Source organism: Conger conger, chromosome 2 (assembly GCF_963514075.1).
Source record: "Conger conger chromosome 2, fConCon1.1, whole genome shotgun sequence".
NCBI lineage: Eukaryota > Metazoa > Chordata > Actinopteri > Anguilliformes > Congridae > Conger > Conger conger.
In genome coordinates, this window is record NC_083761.1 from 83,617,246 (window position 1) to 83,640,673 (window position 23,428).

Here is a 23,428-nt window from a genome sequence, read left to right on the forward strand (position 1 = left end):
GGATAATCCAATATGTGGCCGATGTGACAAGCAAAGGGTCGATAACAGATGGGCAGTCCAAACAAAAGGAGAAACCAAAATCAAAAGCCAGAGAGGGAAACACAACGGGTCAAATCAGAACAAAAGGGTAAATCAAGAGACGGCGGTCTAAAACAAAACAGGAGTCAATCAGAAAATACCACTGGAGCGCATGGCTAAGGCTCATGACAGTCTGCCAACTAACTGCACAAACAGAGGGGTTTTTATACATAGGTAATGAGAGGGAATTACAATCAGGTGTGGAAACAATCAGGTGGGAGACAGGTGAAACAAAAGACAGGGAATGAATGAATGAATACAGACCATGGTGAGCACAGAGGGTAACATAACATGGAAACTCTAACCACTTATACAAAAACGAGACAATGAAAAAGGCAGAACCTGACACAGAAATTGGCAACACAACAAGCAAAGCACAATAAATGAATCAGATTTTTGTGTAAATAGGACAAAATGTTTATGAACAGTACAGCCACTGTTTCTGTATACGGAGCTCTTTATCTCTCTCCCCATGCAGTTCGTACACTATCCTGTGGCTAATTTGTGACTCGCTGCACCTGCGGTGGCTCCATATATCATTCCAGTTCTGTTATTACATATAACACCGTCGATGGTAATATTTATTAAAAATAGTGGCATCACAACTGTTGATACTTATAATGTACAGAATTTATATCATATTTCTTTTCATTATTTGAAATATTTGTAATGTTACAGGTTACTGGGCCGCTGCTCTGAGGGTGGAGGCCGTTGCTCACTTTCCGGCCACCAGGGGGCAGGGTTGTAGTGGCGAGTCCTCAGCAGTACATGGAGGGGATTGAAGAAAAAACTGTTTCCAGGAAATTGGGAGAAATTTTTTTTTTTTTTTTTTTTAAGTGTGATTTTAAGAGGGGGTCACACTTTTCCTACAAGCACACCTTTGAGTGTACTGTCATTAGACAGCTGTCTGAAAAGATAGAGGAGGGATGGAGGTCCAGTTTGAGGCAGTTCTACACCTGATTGGGTAATCTGGATGCTTAGCCGTTTTTGGCTTCTTTTCTGTTTACTTAAAAAAAATAATCAAACAAAGGAGAAAGTCCTTCTAGTGTCTGCGTATCCCTCATTTCCTGTTACCCCGGGGTATTTTAGTGACGAGCACGCCCGCGTGTTCGTTTAGGAGGGTTTCACCCTCGGTCGCTTCTGGCTCTCCGCCCAGCCCCTCCATCACAATTTGTAACTTTGACTAATACAAGACTCAAGAGTTTTATAACACAACAGTGACACCATACAATTAAATTCTTACTTTGCTTATCCTCCTTCCACGAGCAGCCTGTAGCGTAGTGGTTAAGGTAAATGACTGGGACACGCAAGGTCGGTGGTTCTAATCCCGGTGTCGCCACAATAAGATCCGCGCAGCCGTTGGGCCCTTGAGCAAGGCCCTTAACCCTGCATTGCTCCAGGGGAGGATTGTCTCCTGCTTAGTCTAATGAACTGTACGTCGCTCTGGACAAGAGCGTCTGCCAAATGCCAATAATGCAATGTAATGAGCAAGAATTAAAAATTAAAAAGTATAAAAAATATATATATATGTATATGCCTATATAAGCATTAGCAGTGTTACTCATGACTTCATCTTGTAAGTGAGCATGATGTTTTCATACTTTTACTTTCAATTTAAGATTATTCTGTGATAAAGTTACTTTCAGAAATGTTACACCAGCAGTTTAATACTGTGTGCTGTTTCATTTAGTAATTATATTACTTATTGATACACTCTCAAACATCTTTTTATTTCTGTCTCCATGTCTCTGACGATTTCTTTTTCCTAATTTCTTAGACTCATAATGGCTTCTTTGACTGTTATTGGCACAACTCTGACCCTCATGTTGACAAACATTGACAAAGCAGACTCCAAAGACAATTAAATGCCTCAAATCAATACCATATACTGAAAGCTTTCTTTTACCTGTTCTCAGTTGAATGACCTGAGTAATCAGAAAAAGCCGAGGCAAACTGTCCAATTACTTCTGGTCCCCGAAAATGAATGCACTGTTTAAAAGGGGATGTAATTCCTACACTGATCACCTGATGTGGCTGTAAATGCCCTCAGATTAAAGGAGACAGTCTGCACTTTAATGTAGTCATTGCTTAATTTCCAATTCAATGTGCTGGAGTACAGAATAAAAGAACATATATTCTACCACTGTCCAAAGACCCACGGACTGCCCTGTATATCACCTCCCTTTGCTTTAGCCTGGACGTAATGAGGAAAATAAGACTGCCAAATCCAAGAAGTAAAAGAGCACTCAAATGCACTTTTGTGTAGTTTGTTGTGCAATGTTGATTTAATACATAACAAAGCATGCCTATCAAAATCATAACTATGAGAGCATTCATTCTGAATTGAAACCTTTAGCTTTGTGAGTGACATCAATTCCAGAGTAGAATCAGTCTCCGGTTTTAATTCTCCTCCAGGAGGGGGCAGCAGTGCTCCTTATAAAGGATATTCTGACCCTCTGAATGTATCTTGTTTTTCTCCGTCCTACAACCCCCAGAGATTTAAACAAATTCAGCCCACGGTATTTCCTATAAAAGCCCCTGAGAATTCTCCTCACAACACAGGAGCATCACCTGTAAGACAGAGAGGGAGATCTGTGTGTGACAATGGGAGCTATTGTAGCATTAGCAGTGTTGTTGGGAACTTTATCTTGTAAGTGACCATAATGTATTAATATTTTCTGTTTTGAAATAAAATATTTTGGTGATGTTTTCCAGTTATATTTACTTTACATATCATATATATATATATATATATATAATATTAAATATATACATATTTTTTTCTTCTTCATGTTTTCTATTTATTTCTATGATTATATTGCTTAATGAGATACATATCTTTCTTATTTCTGTCTCCACAGATGGTCACTGTGTTGAACTCACACAGCCAGGCTCTATGATAGTAAAACCAGGACAGTCTTTAACCATCTCCTGTAAAGTCTCATATTCAGTGAGCAGCTATGCTACAGCCTGGATCCGACAGCCTGCAGGGAATGCTCTGGAGTGGATTGGGTTTATAAACACGGATGGAAACACATATTATAAAGATTCACTAAAGAGCAAGTTCACCATCTCCAGAGACACCTCCAGTAACACAGTGTCTTTGCGAGGGAACAGCCTGCAGACTGGAGACACAGCTGTGTATTACTGTGCCCGATACACACAGTGCAGCAAAGCTACAGCTGTACAAAAACCCTCCCTGATGAGTTCTGCAGTAAAACACAACCATCATGAGCACACAGAATAATTCACAAAATAATGCCCCATCCAAACTACCACATCTTTACAATATTCATTATACATTTCTTTAAATTTACTCACTTAATTTAGATGAATAAGAAGATCATACTTTGAATCCTTTGAACTGTATTACTGCATTTCAGAACTGAACAGATCATATTATTCTGAATCAATCATAGCAACAAAAAGTATTCATTAATATGACATTAATATATGGTTATTGTTGGCTAGTTCTACTAGCGAATGCCACAACTGTGAACACAAAGTATGTGAAACATTTAAACCGTAAATAAACAGCTCGTTATAATAACTAGTGATGTTGCCAATTATACCGAGGCGTGTGTCGAGTACGTAAGCTCTGCTTCGAGGAAAATCACGTGACCGATGACACGAGTGAAGAACCACCTGATCGGTTTGGTTTGAGGATTGCTCTCTGGTTTGAGTTTCGGGTTGTCGATATAAGGAAGCAAATCCCCACTTTCCCTCGCGGGTTGTCGTGGTGGTCGTTAAGTGCCGAGTGTCCCCAGTTACATAAGCACTTTTACTGCCCAGTCTAACCCAGACAAATTGTCCCTCTTTATTTCAATTTCCCGCATTGTGTTGTCAACAGGCACTTAACATAGGCTAATTGTATTATTTGCCTATTTTTTTACTTGTTGAATCGGACATTACGAAATAAATTAGTAGGGAATAATTACATCAGCAAATGTAGCCTCATGATAACTGTCTCATGAATCACGAAGTGATCCCATGAGAATCCTTCTTGGCAACACCACTCGTACATACCAAAACTGTTTCGGTCCGCTCCTGCGTGCTAGCTGATCAGTCAGGTAGTCTCGTATACCGAAAAGATGTGTGATTAGTGCAACTGTCTTTCATGCAGAAGATTGGTGTTCAAAACCCTTGCTTCCTTTTTCTCTTTGTTTCACTTAAAAAAATGTTTTTTTATATTTAAGTATTTTATTTTTTTCGACCTCAGTGAAACAACTCAGTGAGTGCAACTCCGTTCCTGGAGGGCCGATGAGTTTGTCACTGTTACAACCCTGGCTCAAGGAATATAAGAATGGAAACAGACAGTTAGTGTTTGAAAATAACTACATTCATTGTAACACAGGAACTATGAACTGCTCAAAACGAAATGGTGGCGGTTGAAGACCCTGCTGCAGCAGAGCTGGCTGCCAAGACAAAGACAGAGAGCATGTGGAGGAAGGGGAGGAGTTTATATACTCCAGCCTATGGCAGGTGTGGCGGGTTAGTAATCAGTGCAGGGTACACCTCCTGGCTCCACCTGCAGGGCGAGACTAGAACCACATATACCCCCTTACATAACAATCACTACCGGGGGGGAAAAAAAACCCATTGAGAAATCACTGGCTCTCACCCACCTGAGGGAAGGTCTCCTGGAAGCACATGAGGGATGTTACAGCAGCGCTGTAACAGGGGACACCATGACCTCTGTGCAAAGGGTGTGTCCTGTAGAATTGCGGGAAGTTTGGATATAGTCTTCATATTGAGCTGCTGTGCTTTAACCCGGTCATAACTGTAATCAGAATGTCAGGAATCAGAACTCAAGAACCCAAGAGCAAGACCACTAAAGTTAACGTTAAAGTCTTTCTTGACTTCAAAACAGAACAGCCAGGCAGGGGATGATATCCGGCAAACAGTAGTGACAGAGGTCAGGCAATCTGAAAATGAGAGTCCAGGCAAAGGGTCGGTACACAAGCAAACGGGTTCAGCAGGGATAATCCTATATGTGGCCGATGTGACAAGCAAAGGGTTGATAACAGATGGGCAGTGCAAACAAAAGGAGAAACCAAAATCAAAAACCTGAAAGGGAAACAGAGTCCAAACACAACGGGTCAAATCAGAACAAAAGGGTAAATCAAGAGACGGCAGTCTAGGTCAAAACAGGAGTCCACTGGAGAGCATGGCTAAGGCTCATGACAGTCTGCCAACTAACTGCACCAGCAGAGGGGTTTTTATACATAGGTAAGGAGAGGGAATTACAATCAGGTGTGGAAACAATCAGGTGGGAGACAGGTGAAACGAATGACAGGGAATTACATTACATTACATTATTGGCATTTGGCAGACGCTCTTATCCAGAGTGACGTACAACAAAGTGCATACCCATAACCAGGGCTAAGTGCGCTGAAAGACCCTAGAGGGAAGTACAATTTCAATTGCTACCCGTACAACAAAGATAAGGACCAGGGCCTATTTTTTTTTGTCTTTTTTTTTTTTTCAACAAATAAACAAACAACAAAGCAAAAGTGACCAAACTTTTTTTTTTGAACAAACAAACAAACAAACAGAGCAAAAGTGACCAAACTTAACTATCCAAATACTGCTTACCTAGCCAACTGAAAATACCGAAACACGACGTAAATCACAAAGACAACAATTAAGGATCACAGGGAGGTAGCGAGGGATGGGGAGAGGTGCTGCTTGAAGAGGTGCATCTTCAGTTTGCGCTTGAAGGTGGGGAGAGATTGTACAGTTCTGACCTCAACGGGGAGTTCGTTCCACCACCGTGGAGCCAGAACAGACAGTAGTTGTGAGCGTGAGGTGGAGGTTCGGAGAGGGGGAGGTGCCAAGCGGCCTGTGGAGGCTGAACGAAGAGGTCTGGCTGGGGTGTAGGGTCTGATGATTTTTTGTAGGTAAGCTGGGGAAGACCCCTTAACTGCTTGGAAGGCTAGCACCAATGTTTTGAATTTGATGCGAACCATGACAGGCAGCCAGTAGAGGGAAGTGAGCAGGGGGGTGACGTGTGAGTATTTGGGAATGAATGAATTAACACAGACCATGGTGAGCACAGAGGGTAACATAACACAGAAACACTAACCACTTAAACAAAAACATGACAATGAAAAACACAGAACCTGACACAGAAATTGGCAACACAACAAGCAAAGCACAATAAATGAATCCGATTTTCTGTAAATAGGACAAAATGTTTATGAACAGTGCAGCCACTGTTTCTGTATACGGAGCTCTTTATCTCTCTCCCCATGCAGTTTGTACACTATCCTGCGGCTAATTTGTGACTCGCTGCACCTGCAGTGGCTCTATATATGACGTGGCCCAAGTCTCTGTTTCTGAAAAACAGGAAATACCTTCCAGTTCTGTTATTACATGTAACATGTAATATTTATTAAAAAATAGTGGCATCGCAACTGTTGATCCTTATAATGTACAAAATTTATATCATATTTATATTCATTATTTGAAATATTTCTAATGTTACAGGTTACTGGGCTGCTGCTCTGAGGGTGGAGGCCGTTGCTCACTTTCCAGCCACCAGGGGGCAGGGTTGTAGTGGCGAGTCCTCAGCAGTACATGGGGGGGATTGAAGAAAAAACAGGAAAAAATTGGCCAGGAAATTGGGAGAAAATGTTTTTTTTTTTTTAAAGTGTGATTTTAAGTGGGCAGGCACACTTCTCCTACAAGCACACCTTTGAGTGTACTGTCATTAAACAGCTGTCTGAAAAGATAGAGGAGGGATGAAGGTCCAGTTTGAGGCAGTTCTACACCTGTTTGGGTAATCTAGACTTGAATGTGAAGATCTTTATAAACAGTGAGAGATCTGCCCACCCAGTGAGGAGGAGTTGATGCAAACTCTGAGCTCTTCCTTCTACATTTAATTCTTTGCACTGAGGGAGGAGGGACTGTTGTTGGAGATTGACTGTTGGACTATCATCACAGACTGCAGTCAAAGACTTTCACCATGGTTGTTATAACCAGCCTGCTTCTCATTACAGTGGTCTTTACAAGTATGTTTTAATCTGCAATTAATTTCATTTTCAGTAAAATTGTATTTGTGAGGTTGTAAATTGTCATATCTATGTATCTCTTCATTTCACAGGTGTTACCTGTCAAACACTGACTGAGTCTGAACCAACAGTTAAAAAGCCTGGAGAATCCCACAAACTGACCTGCACAGCCTCTGGGTTCACATTCAGCAGCTTTACGATGAACTGGGTCAGACAGGCTCCTGGGAAGGCACTGGAGTGGGTTGCCTTTGTTCACACGGGGAGTACATCCACCTACTATTCCCCGTCTGTTCAGGGAAGATTCACCATCTCCAGAGACGACTCCAACAACAAGCTGTATTTACAGATGAACAGTCTGACAGCTGAAGACACTGCTGTGTATTACTGTGCCAGAGACCCACAATGAGAGAGAGTGAGGGGAGAGCCGCACAAAAACCTCTTCCCCTTTATCACACAGAGCTACAGTCAAGTCAAGTCAAGTCAACTTTATTTGTATAGCACATTTACATGCAGCAACAGCTGAAACCAAAGCGCTTTACAGATTGAGGAAAATAAAAATAAGGAGCATAAATGCAGATTAAAGTGGAACAGTACCAAATAGAATACAATATAAAACAATAAATGATAATAATTAAAAAAGGAGAGAAAATAAAAGGGCTAAAAGCAATTAAAAACAGTAAAACAACAGAAGCCAGGGACCGAACGAGGACAAAGTAGTAAAGAATGGCTACGTGGGGGGGGAAGGCCAGGGAGAACAGGTGGGTTTCCAAAAGGGATTTAAAAACCTCTAGAAAAAACCTCTCTACAGCAGAGAGCCCTGGAATGAACTCTGCTGTATGAAGTGAAACTCAGGGTTTCTGTTATAAATATCACTGAAGTGTTCTGTTCTTTTGGTCTAATTCATGCTAATAGATGCCTGATCATTCTTGGACATCTTTTATATGCCTTTTCAAGTCACCTGCTAACCAGCAGTCTGAAATGCTGCTCTGTCTCTACAATATTCTACAATAATTGTTTCTACATTTCTACATTAGTAACTTTGACTAATACAAGATTAAAGAGTTTTATTGTCATATGCACAGTAAAACATAACGGTGACACCAAACAATGAAATTCTTACTTTGCTTATCCTCCTTCCATGAGCAAGAATTAAAAATGTAAAAGTATTTTTAAAAAAAGGTTGTAAAGTGCACGATGCATCATGTAGAAGACAGTGGAAATAAAATATAAATAAATAAATAAAAAACTGAATGAGACAGCAGCAGTAATGTGTGTGTGTGTGTGTGTGTGTGTACGTGTGTGTGTGTGTGTGTGTGTTACTTTATCTTGTAAGTGACCATGATGTTTTCATATACTTTTACTTTCAATTTAAGATTATTCTGTGATAAAGTTACTTTCAGAAATGTTACACTAGCAGTTTAATACTGTGTGCTGTTTCATTTAGTAATTATATTACTTATTGATACACTCTCAAACATCTTTTTATTTCTGTCTCCATGTCTCTGACGATTTCTTTTTTCTAATTTCTCAGACTCATAATGGCTTCTTTGACTGTTATTGGCACAACTCTGGCCCTCATGTTGACAAGCATTGACAAAGCAGACTCCAAAGACAATTAAATGCCTCAAATCAATACCATATACTAAAAGCTTTCTTTTACCTGTACTCAGTTGAATTACCTGAGTAATCAGAAAAAGCTGAGGGGCCAACTGTCCAATTATTTTTGGTCCCCTAAAATGAAGGGATGCAATTCCTGCTCTGATCACCTGATGTGGCTGTAAATGCCCTCAGATTAAAGGAGACAGTCTGCACTTTAACATAGTCATTGCTTAATTTCCAATTCAATGTGCTGGAGTACAGAGTAAAAGAACATACATTCTACCACTGTCCAAAGACCTACAGACTGCCCTGTATATCACCTCCCTTTTCTTTTGCCTGGACGTAATGAGGATAATAAGACTGCCAAATCCAAGAAGTAAAAGAGCACTCAAATGCACTTTTGTGTAGTTTGTTGTGCAATGTTGATTTAATACATCACAAAGCATGCATATCAAAATCATAACTATGAGAGCATTCATTCTGAATTGAAACCTTTAGCTTTGTGAGTGACATCAATTCCAGAGTAGAATCAGTCTCCGGTGTGAATTCTCCTCCAGGAGGGGGCAGCAGTGCTCCTTATAATGGATATTATGACCCTCTGATTTCATCTTGTTTTTCTCCTTCCTCCAACCCCTAGAAATTTAAACAAATTCAGCCAACAGTATTTCCTATAAAAGCCCCTGAGAATTCTCCTCCCAACACAGGATCATCACCTGCAAGACAGAGAGGGAGATCTGTGTGTGACAATGGGAGCTATTGTAGCATTAGCAGTGTTGCTGGGAACATTATCATGTAATTGTACTAATTTGGTTCTTTGGCAATATATTTTAGTATTTATATTTTGAAGAATATTTATAGTTTTCATAAAATAATTTGTCTTTTTTCCTTAAACATTTCTTTAAATATTGCAGCAAGTACCTTTTGATAAGTACGATACTTAATACATTGATCAACACATTTCTAATAATTATCCTTTTCATCTTTAACACAGATGGTCACTGTGTTGAACTCACACAGCCAGGCTCTATGGTTGTAACTCCAGGACACTCTCTGACCATCTCCTGTAAAGTCTCTGGGTATTCCCTGACTGATAGCAGCTACTGTACACACTGGATCCGACAGCCTGCAGGGAAAGCTCTGGAGTGGATTGGATACATTTGTTATGAAGGAAGCACCGGCTATAAAGAATCATTAAAGAGCAAGTTCACCATCTCCAGAGACACATCCAGCAGCACAGTGTCATTACAAGGGAGCAGCCTGCAGACTGGAGACCCAGCTGTGTATTACTGTGCACGAGAGTCACAGTGCAGCAAAGCTACAGCAGGGCTGTACAAAAACCCACCCTGATGAGTTCTGCAGTAAAACACACACCATAATACCATGATGCGGAATCTTTAATAAGTAAATTTAAAAATACTGCCCCATCCCAACTACCACGTCTTCACAACATTCATCATAAATCTGAGAAAAAATATATATTAAATATATTTTGATTAATCCAAAGATGCTTTGAAGCTTCTGAACACAATGACTATGCTGGCAGATGAGCAGTAATTATGACACAAACTGAACACTTGAAATGACATTGCAATCACTTTGTAGATGCTGTTATGCAGAGTAATATACAATAATAGATAACTTTATTATTGCATTGTAGAACTGACCAGATGAACATTTTAGAACTGACCTAAACATATTACTTACAGGTTCCACAATAATGTTGGTGGAAGAATGTTTCTGTTTGAAAATGTTAAACATGCAGGGTCCAGTGTTTACCAGTGTGGTCCTATGCTGTCTGTGTTGGACACTCTCATTAGAGTGACTTGTACTGGGGAGCCCCTGGCTCCACTCTCCCACCCTCACCTGCCAGGAAACTCCCTGGATTCACTAGCAATAATAATGCAGTCATCATAATGATGGATAATACTCATAACTGCTATATGATCTGAGCCCCGTCTACAGCTCTGACTGCTCTATTTAAACAGTGTGAGATCTGCCCACCCAGTGAGGAGGAGTTGATGCAAACTGTGAGCTCTTCCTTCTACATTTACCTCTCTGCACTGAGGGAGGAGGGACTGTTGTTGGAGACTGACTGTAGCACTATCATCACAGACTGCATTCAAAGACTTTCACCATGACTGTTATAACCAGCCTGCTTCTGATTACAGTCTTCTTTACAAGTATGTTTTAATTTCCCAGTAATTTAATTTTTACTGAAATGTTATTTTGTGAGGTTGTGGATTGTGAAGACTGTGTCTCTCTTCATTTCACAGGTGTTGAAGGTCAGACACTGACTGAGTCTGAACCAGCAGTTAAAAAGCCTGGACAATCTCACAAACTGACCTGTACAGCCTCTGGGTTCACATTCAGCAGCTACTGGATGGGCTGGATCAGACAGGCTCCTGGGAAGGGGCTGGAGTGGATCTCAATCATTGAATATGACAGTGATAGGAAATACTACTCTAAGTCTGTTCAAGGAAGATTCACAAATAGCAGAGACAACAGCAAGAACCAGCTGTATTTACACATGAGCAGCCTGACAGCTGAAGACACTGCTGTGTATTACTGTGCCAGACGCCCACAGTGAGAGAGAGTGAGGGGAGAGCTGCACAAAAACCTCTTCCCCTTTATCGCACAGAGCTACAGCAGAGAGCCCTGGAATTAACTCTGCTGTATGAAGTGAAGCTTATGGTTTCTGTTTTTAAAATCACTGATGTGTTTTGTTCTTTTACTTTAATTCATGCTAATAGGTGCTGGTTAATTCTTGAACATCTTTTATATACCTTTTGGAGTCACCTTCTAAACTGCAGACAATAATGCAGTTGTGTCTCTACAGTATTCGGTATGGATTGTGATCATGAGGACACGCCAGAGAAATGTGTTTCAAAATTACCCCAACCTCACAAGCATATTTAAAACTCCTGTAAACCTTGCATAATGTTTCCACAATGGTCAACTATCTCTTAACTATATGTTTATTTACTGTAAAATATAAATACACAGGCTGCTTTGTTTGAACTGTATTGGCTTAATGGCACAATTCTTCTTATTACTGTCACTGAGGGGAAAGAGGACTTGTTCTGTAAATGTAAATGTGCACATTACCACTCTTACACTGAAAAAAGTTTAACTTTGTCATATCTGCTAAATATAAATTCAACACATTTTATACAAAAATCATCTGTCATATTTTCAGAAACATAAGCATACACAAAAATCTGCTTTTGTTTACATTTGTTTTTCAGCATTACATTTATTTCCAGGATAATGTAATGAAAATAAGGGGAAAATTGTTTTTGGAATACTTTATTGGTATGTAGATTTCAGAGAAATGTGGAGTAATCTATACTCTTTGGTGTAAGGGAGGACTGTAAATAAGTACATTAACATTGGACACAAAAATCCCAGAAACAAAGATCTTGGTAAATCTGTAGTTCATGAATTAAACTTGAGCAGCTTGCTGATCTGCTCTTTTAATTCTCCTCCAGGAGGGGGCAGCAGTGCTCCTCATAATAGATATTCTGACCCTCTGAATTTGTCTTGTTTTTCTCCTTCCTCCAACCCCCAGAAATTTAAACAAATTCAGCCCACAGTATTTCCTATAAAAGCCCCTGAGAATTCTCCTCCCAACACAGGAGCATCACCTGTAAGACAGAGAGGGAGATCTGTGGGTGACAATGGGAGCTATTGTAGCATTCGCAGTGTTGCTGGGAATTTTCTCTTGTAAGTGACCATGCTGTATAAAGATTTTTATTTCACATTTAAATTATTCTGAAATATTTTCCAAAGCTTTATTCCAATAATTTAAAATGAAATGTTTGAGTGTTCTGCTGTTTATTTGAATAACTGTATTGCTTACTGATTTACACACACCCGTTTCTTATTTCTCTACAGATGGTCACTGTGTTGAACTCACACAGCCCGGCTCTATGATTGTAACAACAGGACAGCCTTTAACCATCTCCTGTAAAGTCTCTGGGTATTCAGTGACAAGCACCTACTGTACAAACTGGATCCGGCAACCTGCAGGGAAAGCTCTGGAGTGGATTGGGTCCATTTGCCCTGGTGGAGGCACTGGTTATAAAGATTCATTGAAGAACAAGTTCACCATCTCCAGAGACACCTCCAGTAATACATTGTTTTTGAAAGGGAGCAGCCTGCAGACTGGAGACACAGCTTTGTATTACTGTGCTCGAGACGCACAGTGCAGCAAAGCTACAGCAGGGCTGTACAAAAACCCACACTGATGAGTTCTGCAGTAAAACACAACCATCATGTGCACACAGAATAATTCACAAAATAATGCCCCATCCAAACTACCACATCTTTACAACATTCATGATACATTTCTTTAAATCTACTAACTTAATTTAGATGAATAAGAAGATATGCTTTGAATCCTTTGAACTGTATTACTGCATTTCAGAACTGAAGAGATCATATTATTCTGAATCAGTCATAGCAACATAAAGTATCCATTAATATGACATTAATATGACATGGTTATTGTTGGCTAGTTCTACTAGCGAATGCCACAACTGTGAACACAAAGTATGTGAAACATTTAAACCGGAAATAAACAGCTCGTTATAATAACTAGTGATGTTGCCAATTATACCGAGGCATGTGTCGAGTACGTACACTCTGCTTCGAAGCTTGAATCAGAAAATCACATGACCGGTGACAAACAAGTGAAGGGTTTGAGTTTCGGGTTGTCGATATAAGGAAGCAAATCCCTTGCGGGTTGTCGTGGTGGTCGTTAAGTGCCGAGAGTGTCCCCAGTTACATAAGCACTTTTACTGCCCAGTCTAACCCAGACAAATTGTCCCTCTTTATTTCAATTTCCCGCATTGTGTTGTCAACAGGCACGAACATTGGCAAATTGTATTATTGACCTATTTTTTCACTTCGGACATTATGAAATAAATTAGTAGGGAATAATTACATCAGCAAACGTAGCCTAATGATAATTATCATGAATCATGAAGCGATCCCATGAGAATCCTTATGGGCAACACCACTCGTACACCAGCTGTTTCGGTCCGCTCCGGCGTGCTTGCTAATCAGTCAGGGGGGAAAAGGGAGTGTAGTCTCGTATACCGAAAAGGCAGCCCTTACCCCCAGCTCATTTAGTGTTGTGATTAGTGCAATTGTCTTTCATGCAGAAGATTGGTGTTCAAAACCTACTTGTTTCCTTTTCCTCTTTGTTTTGCTCACTTAAAAAAAAATATACAATAGAAAATACAGTAACAAATTATATTTTTCACTTCAGTGAAACAGCCGGTGAGTTTGCAAGATTTTTCTGCCAAAAAAACGCATCTGTGCTATTGGAAGTGGCACGTAATTATTAAGCAGCTGTACATTATTTTACCAGCAGGTGTCACTAGTGTGCACTTGAGGCCTCAAAAAGCATCGTCTCGCCATCACTACCGGCAAAAGAAAACATCGAGAAAACACCGGCTATCCCCCACCTCAGGGAAGGTCTCCTGGAAGCACATGAGGGATGTTACAGCAGCGCTGGAATTCTGCTTCAGACACATGAGCCAGCAGCCTGTCTTTGTCCCACACAGGGGACCCCATGACCTCTGTGCAAAGGGTGTGTCCTGTAGAATTGTGGGAAGTTTGCAGCCACCTCTAATCCCCGCAAACTGTTTTCAACCTTCTCCTCTCTTCTGGCCCCCCTCCCCCCCACCCCCCTCATTACTCACACCTGCTGACTTTGTCTCCTTCTTTGAAAAGAAGGTTGATGCCATTCGCAATTCCTTCTCACAACCCTCTCCCCCTGCTGACCCTCCTACCTTCCCAAACTCCCTAGCCTCCTTTTCTCCCCTCTCTGACGCCGACACATTGAAACTCCTTACATCCCACCGCCCAACCACCTGTCCTCTTGACCCCATCCCTTCTCCCCTCCTACAATCTATATCCAATGACATTCTCCCTTTTCTCTCCTCTCTAATCAACACCTCCCTCTCTTCCGGCACCATGCCCTCTTCCCTGAAGAGGGCCAGAGTCACTCTCCTTCTCAAAAAACTTACTCTTGACCCCTCTGCTCTGAGCAACTACCGGCCTGTCTCTCTTCTTCCCTTTCTCGCTAAAACTCTGGAACCGGCGGTCTGCTCCCAACTGTCCACTTATCTTCTACAGAACAATCTCCATGACCCCAACCAGTCTGGCTTCAAGAGTGGCCACTCCACTGAGACTGCCCTGCTCGCGGTCACTGAGGCACTCCACTCTGCTAAAGCCAAATCCCTCTCCTTCGTCCTCATCTTCCTCGACCTGTCGGCCGCCTTCAGTACAGTCAACCATGAGATTCTGCTCTCATCGCTGTCTGGGATCGGTGTCACAGGGTCGGCACTCGCTTGGTTTTCCTCCTACCTGTCTGGTCGCTCCTACCAGGTGACTTGGAGGGGCTCAGTCTCTGACCCTCACCCCCTACAAACTGGAGTCCCGCAGGGCTCAGTTCTTGGGCCTCTCCTCTTCTCGCTATACCCCATGTCTCTTGGTTCTGTTATCTCTTCCCATGGCTTTTCTTATCATTCTTACGCTGATGACACCCAACTCTTCATTTCCTTCCCCCCCGACACCCAAGTCACCACACAGATCTCTGCCTGCTTATCACTGCGTGGATGACTTCCCACCACCTGAAGCTCAACCTTGCCAAAACTGAGCTAAATCCTCTCCATCAATCGACCTCTCACTGACTGTTGAGGACTTTGTAGTTTCCTCCTCCCGTACAGCAAAAAATATTGGGGTGACTCTTGATAACTGCCTCACCCTGGCTCCACAAGTATCCTCCACTGCCAGAACCTGCAGGTTCTTTCTGTATAATATACGCCGCATCCGTCATCTCCTGACGGAGAAAGCCACCCAGCTCCTAGTCCAGGCGCTCGTCATTTCCCGCCTGGATTACTGCAATTCCCTCCTAGCCGGTCTCCCAGCGTGCGCCATCAAGCCCCTCCAGCTGGTCCAGAATGCTGCAGCCCGCCTGATCACCAGTCAGCCCAGGTCGGCTCATGTCACCCCGCTTCTCATTGGCCTCCACTGGCTTCCTATTGCCGCACGCATCCGATTCAAGGCCCTAGTGTTGGCATGTCAGGCTGCTAAGGGGACTGCCCCACCTTACATACAATCCCTGATCACTCCCTACTCCCCAGCTAGACCATTCCGGTCTGCCAGCTCTGGTCGCCTTATGGTTCCCTCTCTACGTGCACCTGGTGGTCGAGCTGCACGTTCACGCCTGTTTTCCGTTCTGGTTCCTTAGTTGTGGAATGACTTGCCTACCACTGTCAGGACAACAGAATCCCTCCCCCTATTTTGACGCAGACTCAAAACACACCTTTTCAAACTGTACCTTAGTCCTCCTTCCTGATTTCCCCCGCCCCCCCCCTTTCTGGTACCCCTATCCTTGTCTAACCCCCCCCCAAAAAAATAAAAAATAAAAATAAAATTGCACTTATGGTGACGACTATATGTTTAGAACAGCATTCCATGTGTATTTTCCTAGTTCTGGATGTGATGCTTTGACTTGTGGTAGAACCTATGCACTTGTAAGTCGCTTTGGATTAAAAGCTTCTGCCAAATGACAAAAATGTAAAATGTAATGTAAATGGATATAGTCTTTATATTGAGCTGCTGTGCTTTAACCCGGTCATAACTGTAATCAGAATGTCAGGAATCAGAACACTGAACCCAAGAGTGAGACCACGCAAGTTAACGTTAAAGTCTTTATTGACTTCAAAACAGAACAGCCAGGCATGGGACAATATCCAGCAAACAGTAGTGACAGAGGTCAGGCAGTCTGAAAATGAGAGTCCAGGTAAAGGGTCGGTACACAAGCAAACAGGTTCAGCAGGGATAATCCAATATGTGGCCGATGTGACAAGCAAAGGGTTGCTAACAGATGGGCAGTGCAAACAAAAGGAGAAACCAAATTCAAAAATTACAGTCAGGTGTGGAAACAATCAGGTGAGACAGGTGAAACAAATGACAGGGAATGAACTAATTAACACAGACCATAGTGAGCACAGAGGGTAACATAACACAGAAACTCTAACCACTTAAACAAAAAGGAGACAATGAAAAACACAGAACCTGACACAGAAATTGGCACCACTGTAAATAGGACTAAATGTTATGAACAGTGCAGCCACTGTTTCTGTATACGGAGCTCTTTATCTCTCTCCCCATGCAGTTCGTACACTATCCTGTGGCTAATTTGTGACTCGCTGCACCTGCGGTGGCTCTATATATGACATGGCCCAAGAGTCTCTGTTTCTGAAAAACAGGAAATACCTTCATTCCAGTTCTGTTATTACATGTAACACCCGTCGATGGTAATATTGATTAAAAATAGTGGCATCGCAACTGTTGATACTTATAATTTGTCATTTGCATTTTAACATTTTCCCCTTATGCCTTCCAACAGGATGCTTGGTGGGCGTGGTCCCTCCACAAGCGGCACCTGGAGTGAGTTTAATTCCGGGTTAAAGGAGCTCCACCATACAATGAAATTCTTACTTTGCTTATCCTCCTTCCACGAGCAAGAATTAAAGATTGAAAAGTTTTTTTATTTTTAAAGACATGTATATATATATATATAGGCCTATATAAGTTACACGCACAGTATTGTGCAAAGAGCAGGTACTTTAATGTAACTAGTACCGCAGGTCATAAAGTGCATAATGATCATGTAGAAGACAGTGTAAATAAAAGATAAATTAATAAATAAAAACTGAATGAGACAGCAGCAGTAACGTGTCTATGTGTTTGCAGAGTGAGTGTGTGTGTGTGTGTGTGTGTGGAGTGAGTGTGTGTGTGTGTGTGTGTGTGTGTGTTTGTGTGAACTGTTAGCTCTTCAAAACAGATTCAATTATTCTCTCAATAGTAAACATGTGGTACCCAATGGAATTGTTAATGATTCAGAAAGACCATATCTCATTATACATCATATAAATTGTGATCCATATTGTTATGGGTTCATGCGCACATTTTTGAGATTTATTTCCAAATAATTTCATGAAAAAAGTAATGAGAAAAGTAAAATATAAACTCATTTGAAAATAAACATATAATAAACTCAAATATTTACTTATTGAGGTCACCTGATTATTTTTCATGGAAACCCAAACCATTGCAAAAAATGTACTCTGTTTTTCCTTTTTTGCCAGGATAAGATAGGATTTGGCAAACAGGATAAATATGGAAGGACTCTTCTTAACTTCTTTTTTTTGTGACCTAAATGGAATGCATTCCAGTGTGAAGGAATATGAATCATAATTACATGAGCTTTAATTCGAAAACAATACAATGAATCGAATATTACTTGTTACTGATGTAAATTCCAGAGTCATGCTGGTGGAAGCAGTGTGCTGTTTTAATTCTCCTCCAGGAGGGGGCAGCAGTGCTCCTTATAATGGATATTCTGACCCTCTGAATTTATCTTGTTTTTCTCCTTCCTCCAACCCCCAGAGATTTAAACAAATTCAGCCCACAGTATTTCCTATAAAAGCCCCTGAGAATTCTCCTCCCAACACAGGAGCATCACCTGTAAGACAGAGGGAGATCTGTGTGTGACAATGGGAGCTATTGTAGCATTAGCAGTGTTGCTGGGAACTTTGTCTTGTGAGGATGCTATATTATTTGCTAATATGTTTTTCAATAAAAAAGTTTCAGTAATATTTTCCAAATCTTTAAATACAAATAAATGAGCATGTTAGTTGTATTTGTGGTTTATATCAATAATTATATTACTTATTGATATACTCAAATTTCTCTCTCCGCAGATGGTCACTGTGTTGAACTCACACAGCCAGGCTCTATGGTTGTAACTCCAGGACACTCTCTGACCATCTCCTGTAAAGTCTCTGGGTATTCCCTGACTGATAGCAGCTATGATACAGCCTGGATCCGACAGCCTGCAGGGAAAGCTCTGGAGTGGATTGGGTATATAGATGCTGATGGAGACACTGCTTATAAAGATTCTCTAAAAAACAAGTTCACCATCTCCAGAGACACCTCCAGCAGCACAGTGTCTTTACAAGGGAGCAGCCTGCAGACTGGAGACACAGCTGTGTATTACTGTGCCCGATACACACAGTGCAGCAAAGCTACAGCAGGGCTGTACAAAAACCCTCCCTGATGAGTTCTGCAGTAAAACACACACCATAATACCATGATGCGGTATACTTAATAAGTACAATAAAAAGATGCCCCATCCCAACAACCATGTCTTTACCACAATCATCATACACTTGAGGAAAATAAATCTATTAAATGCATTTTGATTAATAAGAAGATTACACTTGGAATCCCTTGAACGTTATTACTGCATTACTGCAACAGATCATATCATTCTGTGACTTAGTCATAGCATCATAGAATAAGTATTAATCCATCTGAAATTTTAATCAAAAACATATAACTTACAGGTTCCACAATAATGTTGGTGGAAAAATGTTTCTGTTTGTAAGTGTTATACATGCAGGGTCCAGTGTTTACCACTGGATATGAGGGTGATTTCTGTACTGAGTGGTCCTATGCTGTCTGTGTTGGACACTCTCATTAGAGTGACTTGTGATGTACTGAGTACTGGGGAGCTCCTGGCTCCACTCTCCCACCCTCACCTGCCAGGAAACTCCCTGGATTCACTATGAATAATAATGCAGTCATCAGCCATGGAAGAGACACACGGCTGTAATGATGGATAATACTCATAACTGCTATATGATCTGAGCCCCGTCTACAGCTCTGACTGCTCTATTTAAACAGTGTGAGATCTGCCCACCCAGTGAGGAGGAGTTGATGCAAACTCTGAGCTCTTCCTTCTACATTTACCTCTCTGCACTGAGGGAGGAGGGACTGTTGTTGGAGACTGACTGTAGGACTATCATCACAGACTGCATTCAAAGACTTTCATCATGACTGTTATAACCAGCCTGCTTCTGATTACAGTGTTCTTTACAAGTACGTTTTAATCTGCCATTCATTTCATTTTACTGAAATGTTATTGTGTGAGGTTGTAGATTTTGAGTACTAAGTATTTCTTCATTTTACAGGTCTTAAATGTCAGACACTGACTGAGTCTGAACCAACAGTTAAAAAGCCTGGAGAATCCCACAGACTGACCTGTCAAGCCTCTGGGTTCACATTCAGTGACTATGCTATGCACTGGATCAGACAGGCTCCTGGGAAGGGATTGGAGTGGGTTGCCTATATTAGCTATAACAGTGGTAGCATCTACTATTCCCAGTCTGTTCAGGGAAGATTCACCATCACCAGAGACAACGGCAAGAACCAGCTGTATTTACAGATGAACAGCCTGACAGCTGAAGACACTGCTGTGTATTACTGTGCCAAAGACCCACAGGGAGAGAGAGTGAGGGGAGAGCCACACAAAAACCTCTTCCCCTTTATCACACAGAGCTACAGCAGAGAGTCCTGGAATGAACTCTGCTGTATGAAGTTTCTGTTATAAATATCACTGAAGTGTTTTGTTATTTTCTTCATGTCTCATCATTTGTGCTATTAGATGGCAGGAAATTCTTGGTCACCATTCAAATTCTCTTGAGTTACACCTCACTACTACATTTTAGTGGCACGTCATTAGTTATTGCCACTGATGTAAAAAAGATCTCCTCAGTAGAATTTCTGGATGTAAATCAACAGATCATCACTGTACACAAATAGAAGGTCAAGATACAAACCTGCCTGTTCTTGAATCATATATTGAATATTTATAAACAATATACTGAGACAAACATGGTATCACACCCCAGGGAAGCACAAAAATACATAAATTATTGAATAAAAACTTTTTTCAGTAGGTATATTTAGTCAGGATAATATATTGAAAAAAGACTAGACAGCACTGTAGAAATAATGCATCTCATTTAGCAAATATTAAGATCCTAACTATGTGAACACTCATTCTGAATTTAACCCATGATAATTGCTGATCCAAATTTTAGAGAAATGCTGGTGGAAGCAGTCTGCTGTTTTAATTCTCCTCCAGGAGGGGGCAGCAGTGCTCCTTATAATGGATAATCTGACCCTCTGAATTTCTCTTGTTTTTCTCCTTCCTCCAACCCCTCGAGATTTAAACAAATTCAGCCCACAGTATTTCCTATAAAAGCCCCTGAGAATTATCCTCCCAACACAGGAGCATCACTTGTAAGACAGAGTGAGACCTGTGTGTGACAATGGGAGCTATTGTAGCATTAGCAGTGTTGCTGGGAACTTTATCTTGTGAGAATGCTATATTTGCATTATTATTTTATATAATTATTTGGAAACATTTTCCTTTTTTTTACTTTCAATATTTAGTTAATTTAAGCATTTTGTATGGTTATCTGTTTATTTATATGATTATATTGCTTAATGAGATGAGACACACATGTCATTTTTATTTCTGTCTCCACAGATGGTCACTGTGTTGAACTCACACAGCCAGGCTCTATGGTTGTAACTCCAGGACACTCTCTGACCATCTCCTGTAAAGTCTCTGGGTATTCCCTCACTGATAGCAGCTATGGTATAGCCTGGATCCGCCAGCCTGCAGGGAAAGCTCTGGAGTGGATTGGGTATATAGGCACGGATGGAAGCACTGGTTATAAAGATTCACTAAAAAGTTCACCATCTCCAGAGACACCTCCAGCAGCACAGTGTCATTACAAGGGAGAAGCCTGCAGACTGGAGACACAGCTGTGTATTACTGTGCCCGATACACACAGTGCAGCAAAGCTACTGCAGGGCTGTACAAAAACCCTCCCTGATGAGTGTAGTGGTAGAACACAAACATTGAAGAGCTCAGTGAACTCTGCACCCCACATAACCAGAACATTAATTAAAGTATGTCAATGGCATACGGGTTTGAGACCTGTGTTTGGATCTCAAACGTTGTGGTTTCAATTCCCAGCTGGATTGTACACATTCAGAAGGCTTTTCCTGGACTTTCTGACTGATAATGCAGCTGTATCAATGGAGTTCATGTAAAAATGTAACTGCCATTTAGTTTCCTGTTACCATTAACGAATCAGTTGTCAATGCATTATGAATATGTGAAAGGTAACATCCAGTGTATGCTTTATGAAAGCCTTACTTATATACACATTAATTTATTCATTTATGCATAACATTTGCTGTGCATCATTAATTGATTCATAAATAGGGTATAAGTAATGATTAATTCAGCATATCAAGTTTTAATCCGATTACCCACCTAATTGGTTGAAACTACCATCTCTGCTCAAACTGCTAAATTATGTTACAAATACCAGGAATTAAAATCATAGCATAGATTAGCTCTAAAAATGACATCCATGGCTATGCTTTATTACTAAATTCTAGAGGCATGTAGTTCATTATTGACACTGAAATAAAAAAGTCTGCCTTATTTCTTTATGATTGTCTTAAATTGCACTAACATCAGCAGACCTGTAGACCACACCTTGAGAAACAGCTTCATACAGGGACCTCAGAGCAGTCCCTCAAGCTTTTCTTCAGATTTTCAATAAAATATCATAAATTGTCAGATTGAGATAATCAATAAGAGAGGGGGTTGGCAGTCCATCAGTAAGAACATGGGTGCACACCCCATCCTAAAACACACCTCTCAGTGCAGGGGTCTGAATCTCCAGTCCTGGAGTTCTGCAGTATCTGCTGGTTTTTGTGATTCCCTCTCAATCAGCAGCCAGTTTAGGTCTTGTGCAGACTCTCTCCAATCAGAGACTTAAATTAAACATGTAAGTGTAGGAAAACATTAAAAACCAGCAGACACAACAGCCCTCCAGGATTTTAGTTTGAGATCTCTGTAACTTGGTGCAATGTGTGTCCCAATGTTACACTGTCGATTTAGATCAATGTTCTCATACTTTCTAATCAATAACAACTTCTGGCTCCTAAATATATTTGACCGGATTTGCCCTCAAATTCATGGTCTAATTCATGCTCATAGATGCTTGATCATTCTTGGACATCTTTTGTATATCTTTTTGAGTAACCTGCTAACTTGCAGGCTGTAAGGCTGTTCTGTCTGTACAATATTCGGTTTGTGATCATTGTGAACATGATGACGTCAGAGAAAACATAGATTCCCAGAAACATGTTTAAAACTTACATCAATCTCACAAGGATATTTTAAGGGGATTTGTTTTTGGAATACTTTACTGGAATGCAGATTTCAGAGATATGGGGAGTAATCTATTCTCTTTGGTAATGTAATCTATATATGATCATTGGACACAAAAGGTCCAGATACAAGATTCTTAGTAAATCTGTAGTTCATGAATTAAACTTGATCAGCTTGCTGATCTGCTGATTTAATTCTTCTCCAGGAGGGGGTAGCAGTGCTCCTCATAATGAATATGAGCCTCTGAATTTCTGAATTTATCTTGTTTTTCTCCTTCCTCCAACCCCCAGAGATTTAAACAATTTCAACCAACTGTATTTCCTATAAAAGCCCCTGAGAATTCTCCTCCCAACACAGGAGCATCACCTGTAAGACAGAGAGGGAGATCTGTGTGTGACAATGGGAGCTATTGTAGCATTAGCAGTGTTGCTGGGAACTTTCTCTTGTAAGTGACCATGCTGTATTAAGATTTTTATTTTAACTAACTGCACAAACAGAGGGGTTTTTATACATAGGTAATGAGAGGGAATTACAATCAGGTGTGGAAACAATCAAGTGGGAGACTCTGATTCTGATTCTAATTATACAAAAACGAGACAACGAAAAACACAGA

At 40.9% G+C, this 23,428-nt stretch overlaps 2 gene segments (V, D, J or C); both read left to right on the forward strand.

Moving 5' to 3' along the window:
• The first annotated feature begins 6,956 nt into the window (after nt 1-6,956).
• LOC133121392 (Ig heavy chain V region 914-like) lies at nt 6,957-8,630 on the forward strand. The segment is given in 3 exon segments: nt 6,957-7,091; nt 7,184-7,483; nt 8,623-8,630. Coding segments are annotated over 3 exon segments (354 nt in total).
• Nucleotides 8,631-10,770: 2,140 nt separating this feature from the next.
• Nucleotides 10,771-11,451, forward strand: LOC133121393 (immunoglobulin heavy variable 3-30-3-like). The segment is given in 3 exon segments: nt 10,771-10,870; nt 10,964-11,263; nt 11,441-11,451. Coding segments are annotated over 3 exon segments (357 nt in total).
• Nucleotides 11,452-23,428: the final 11,977 nt, after the last annotated feature.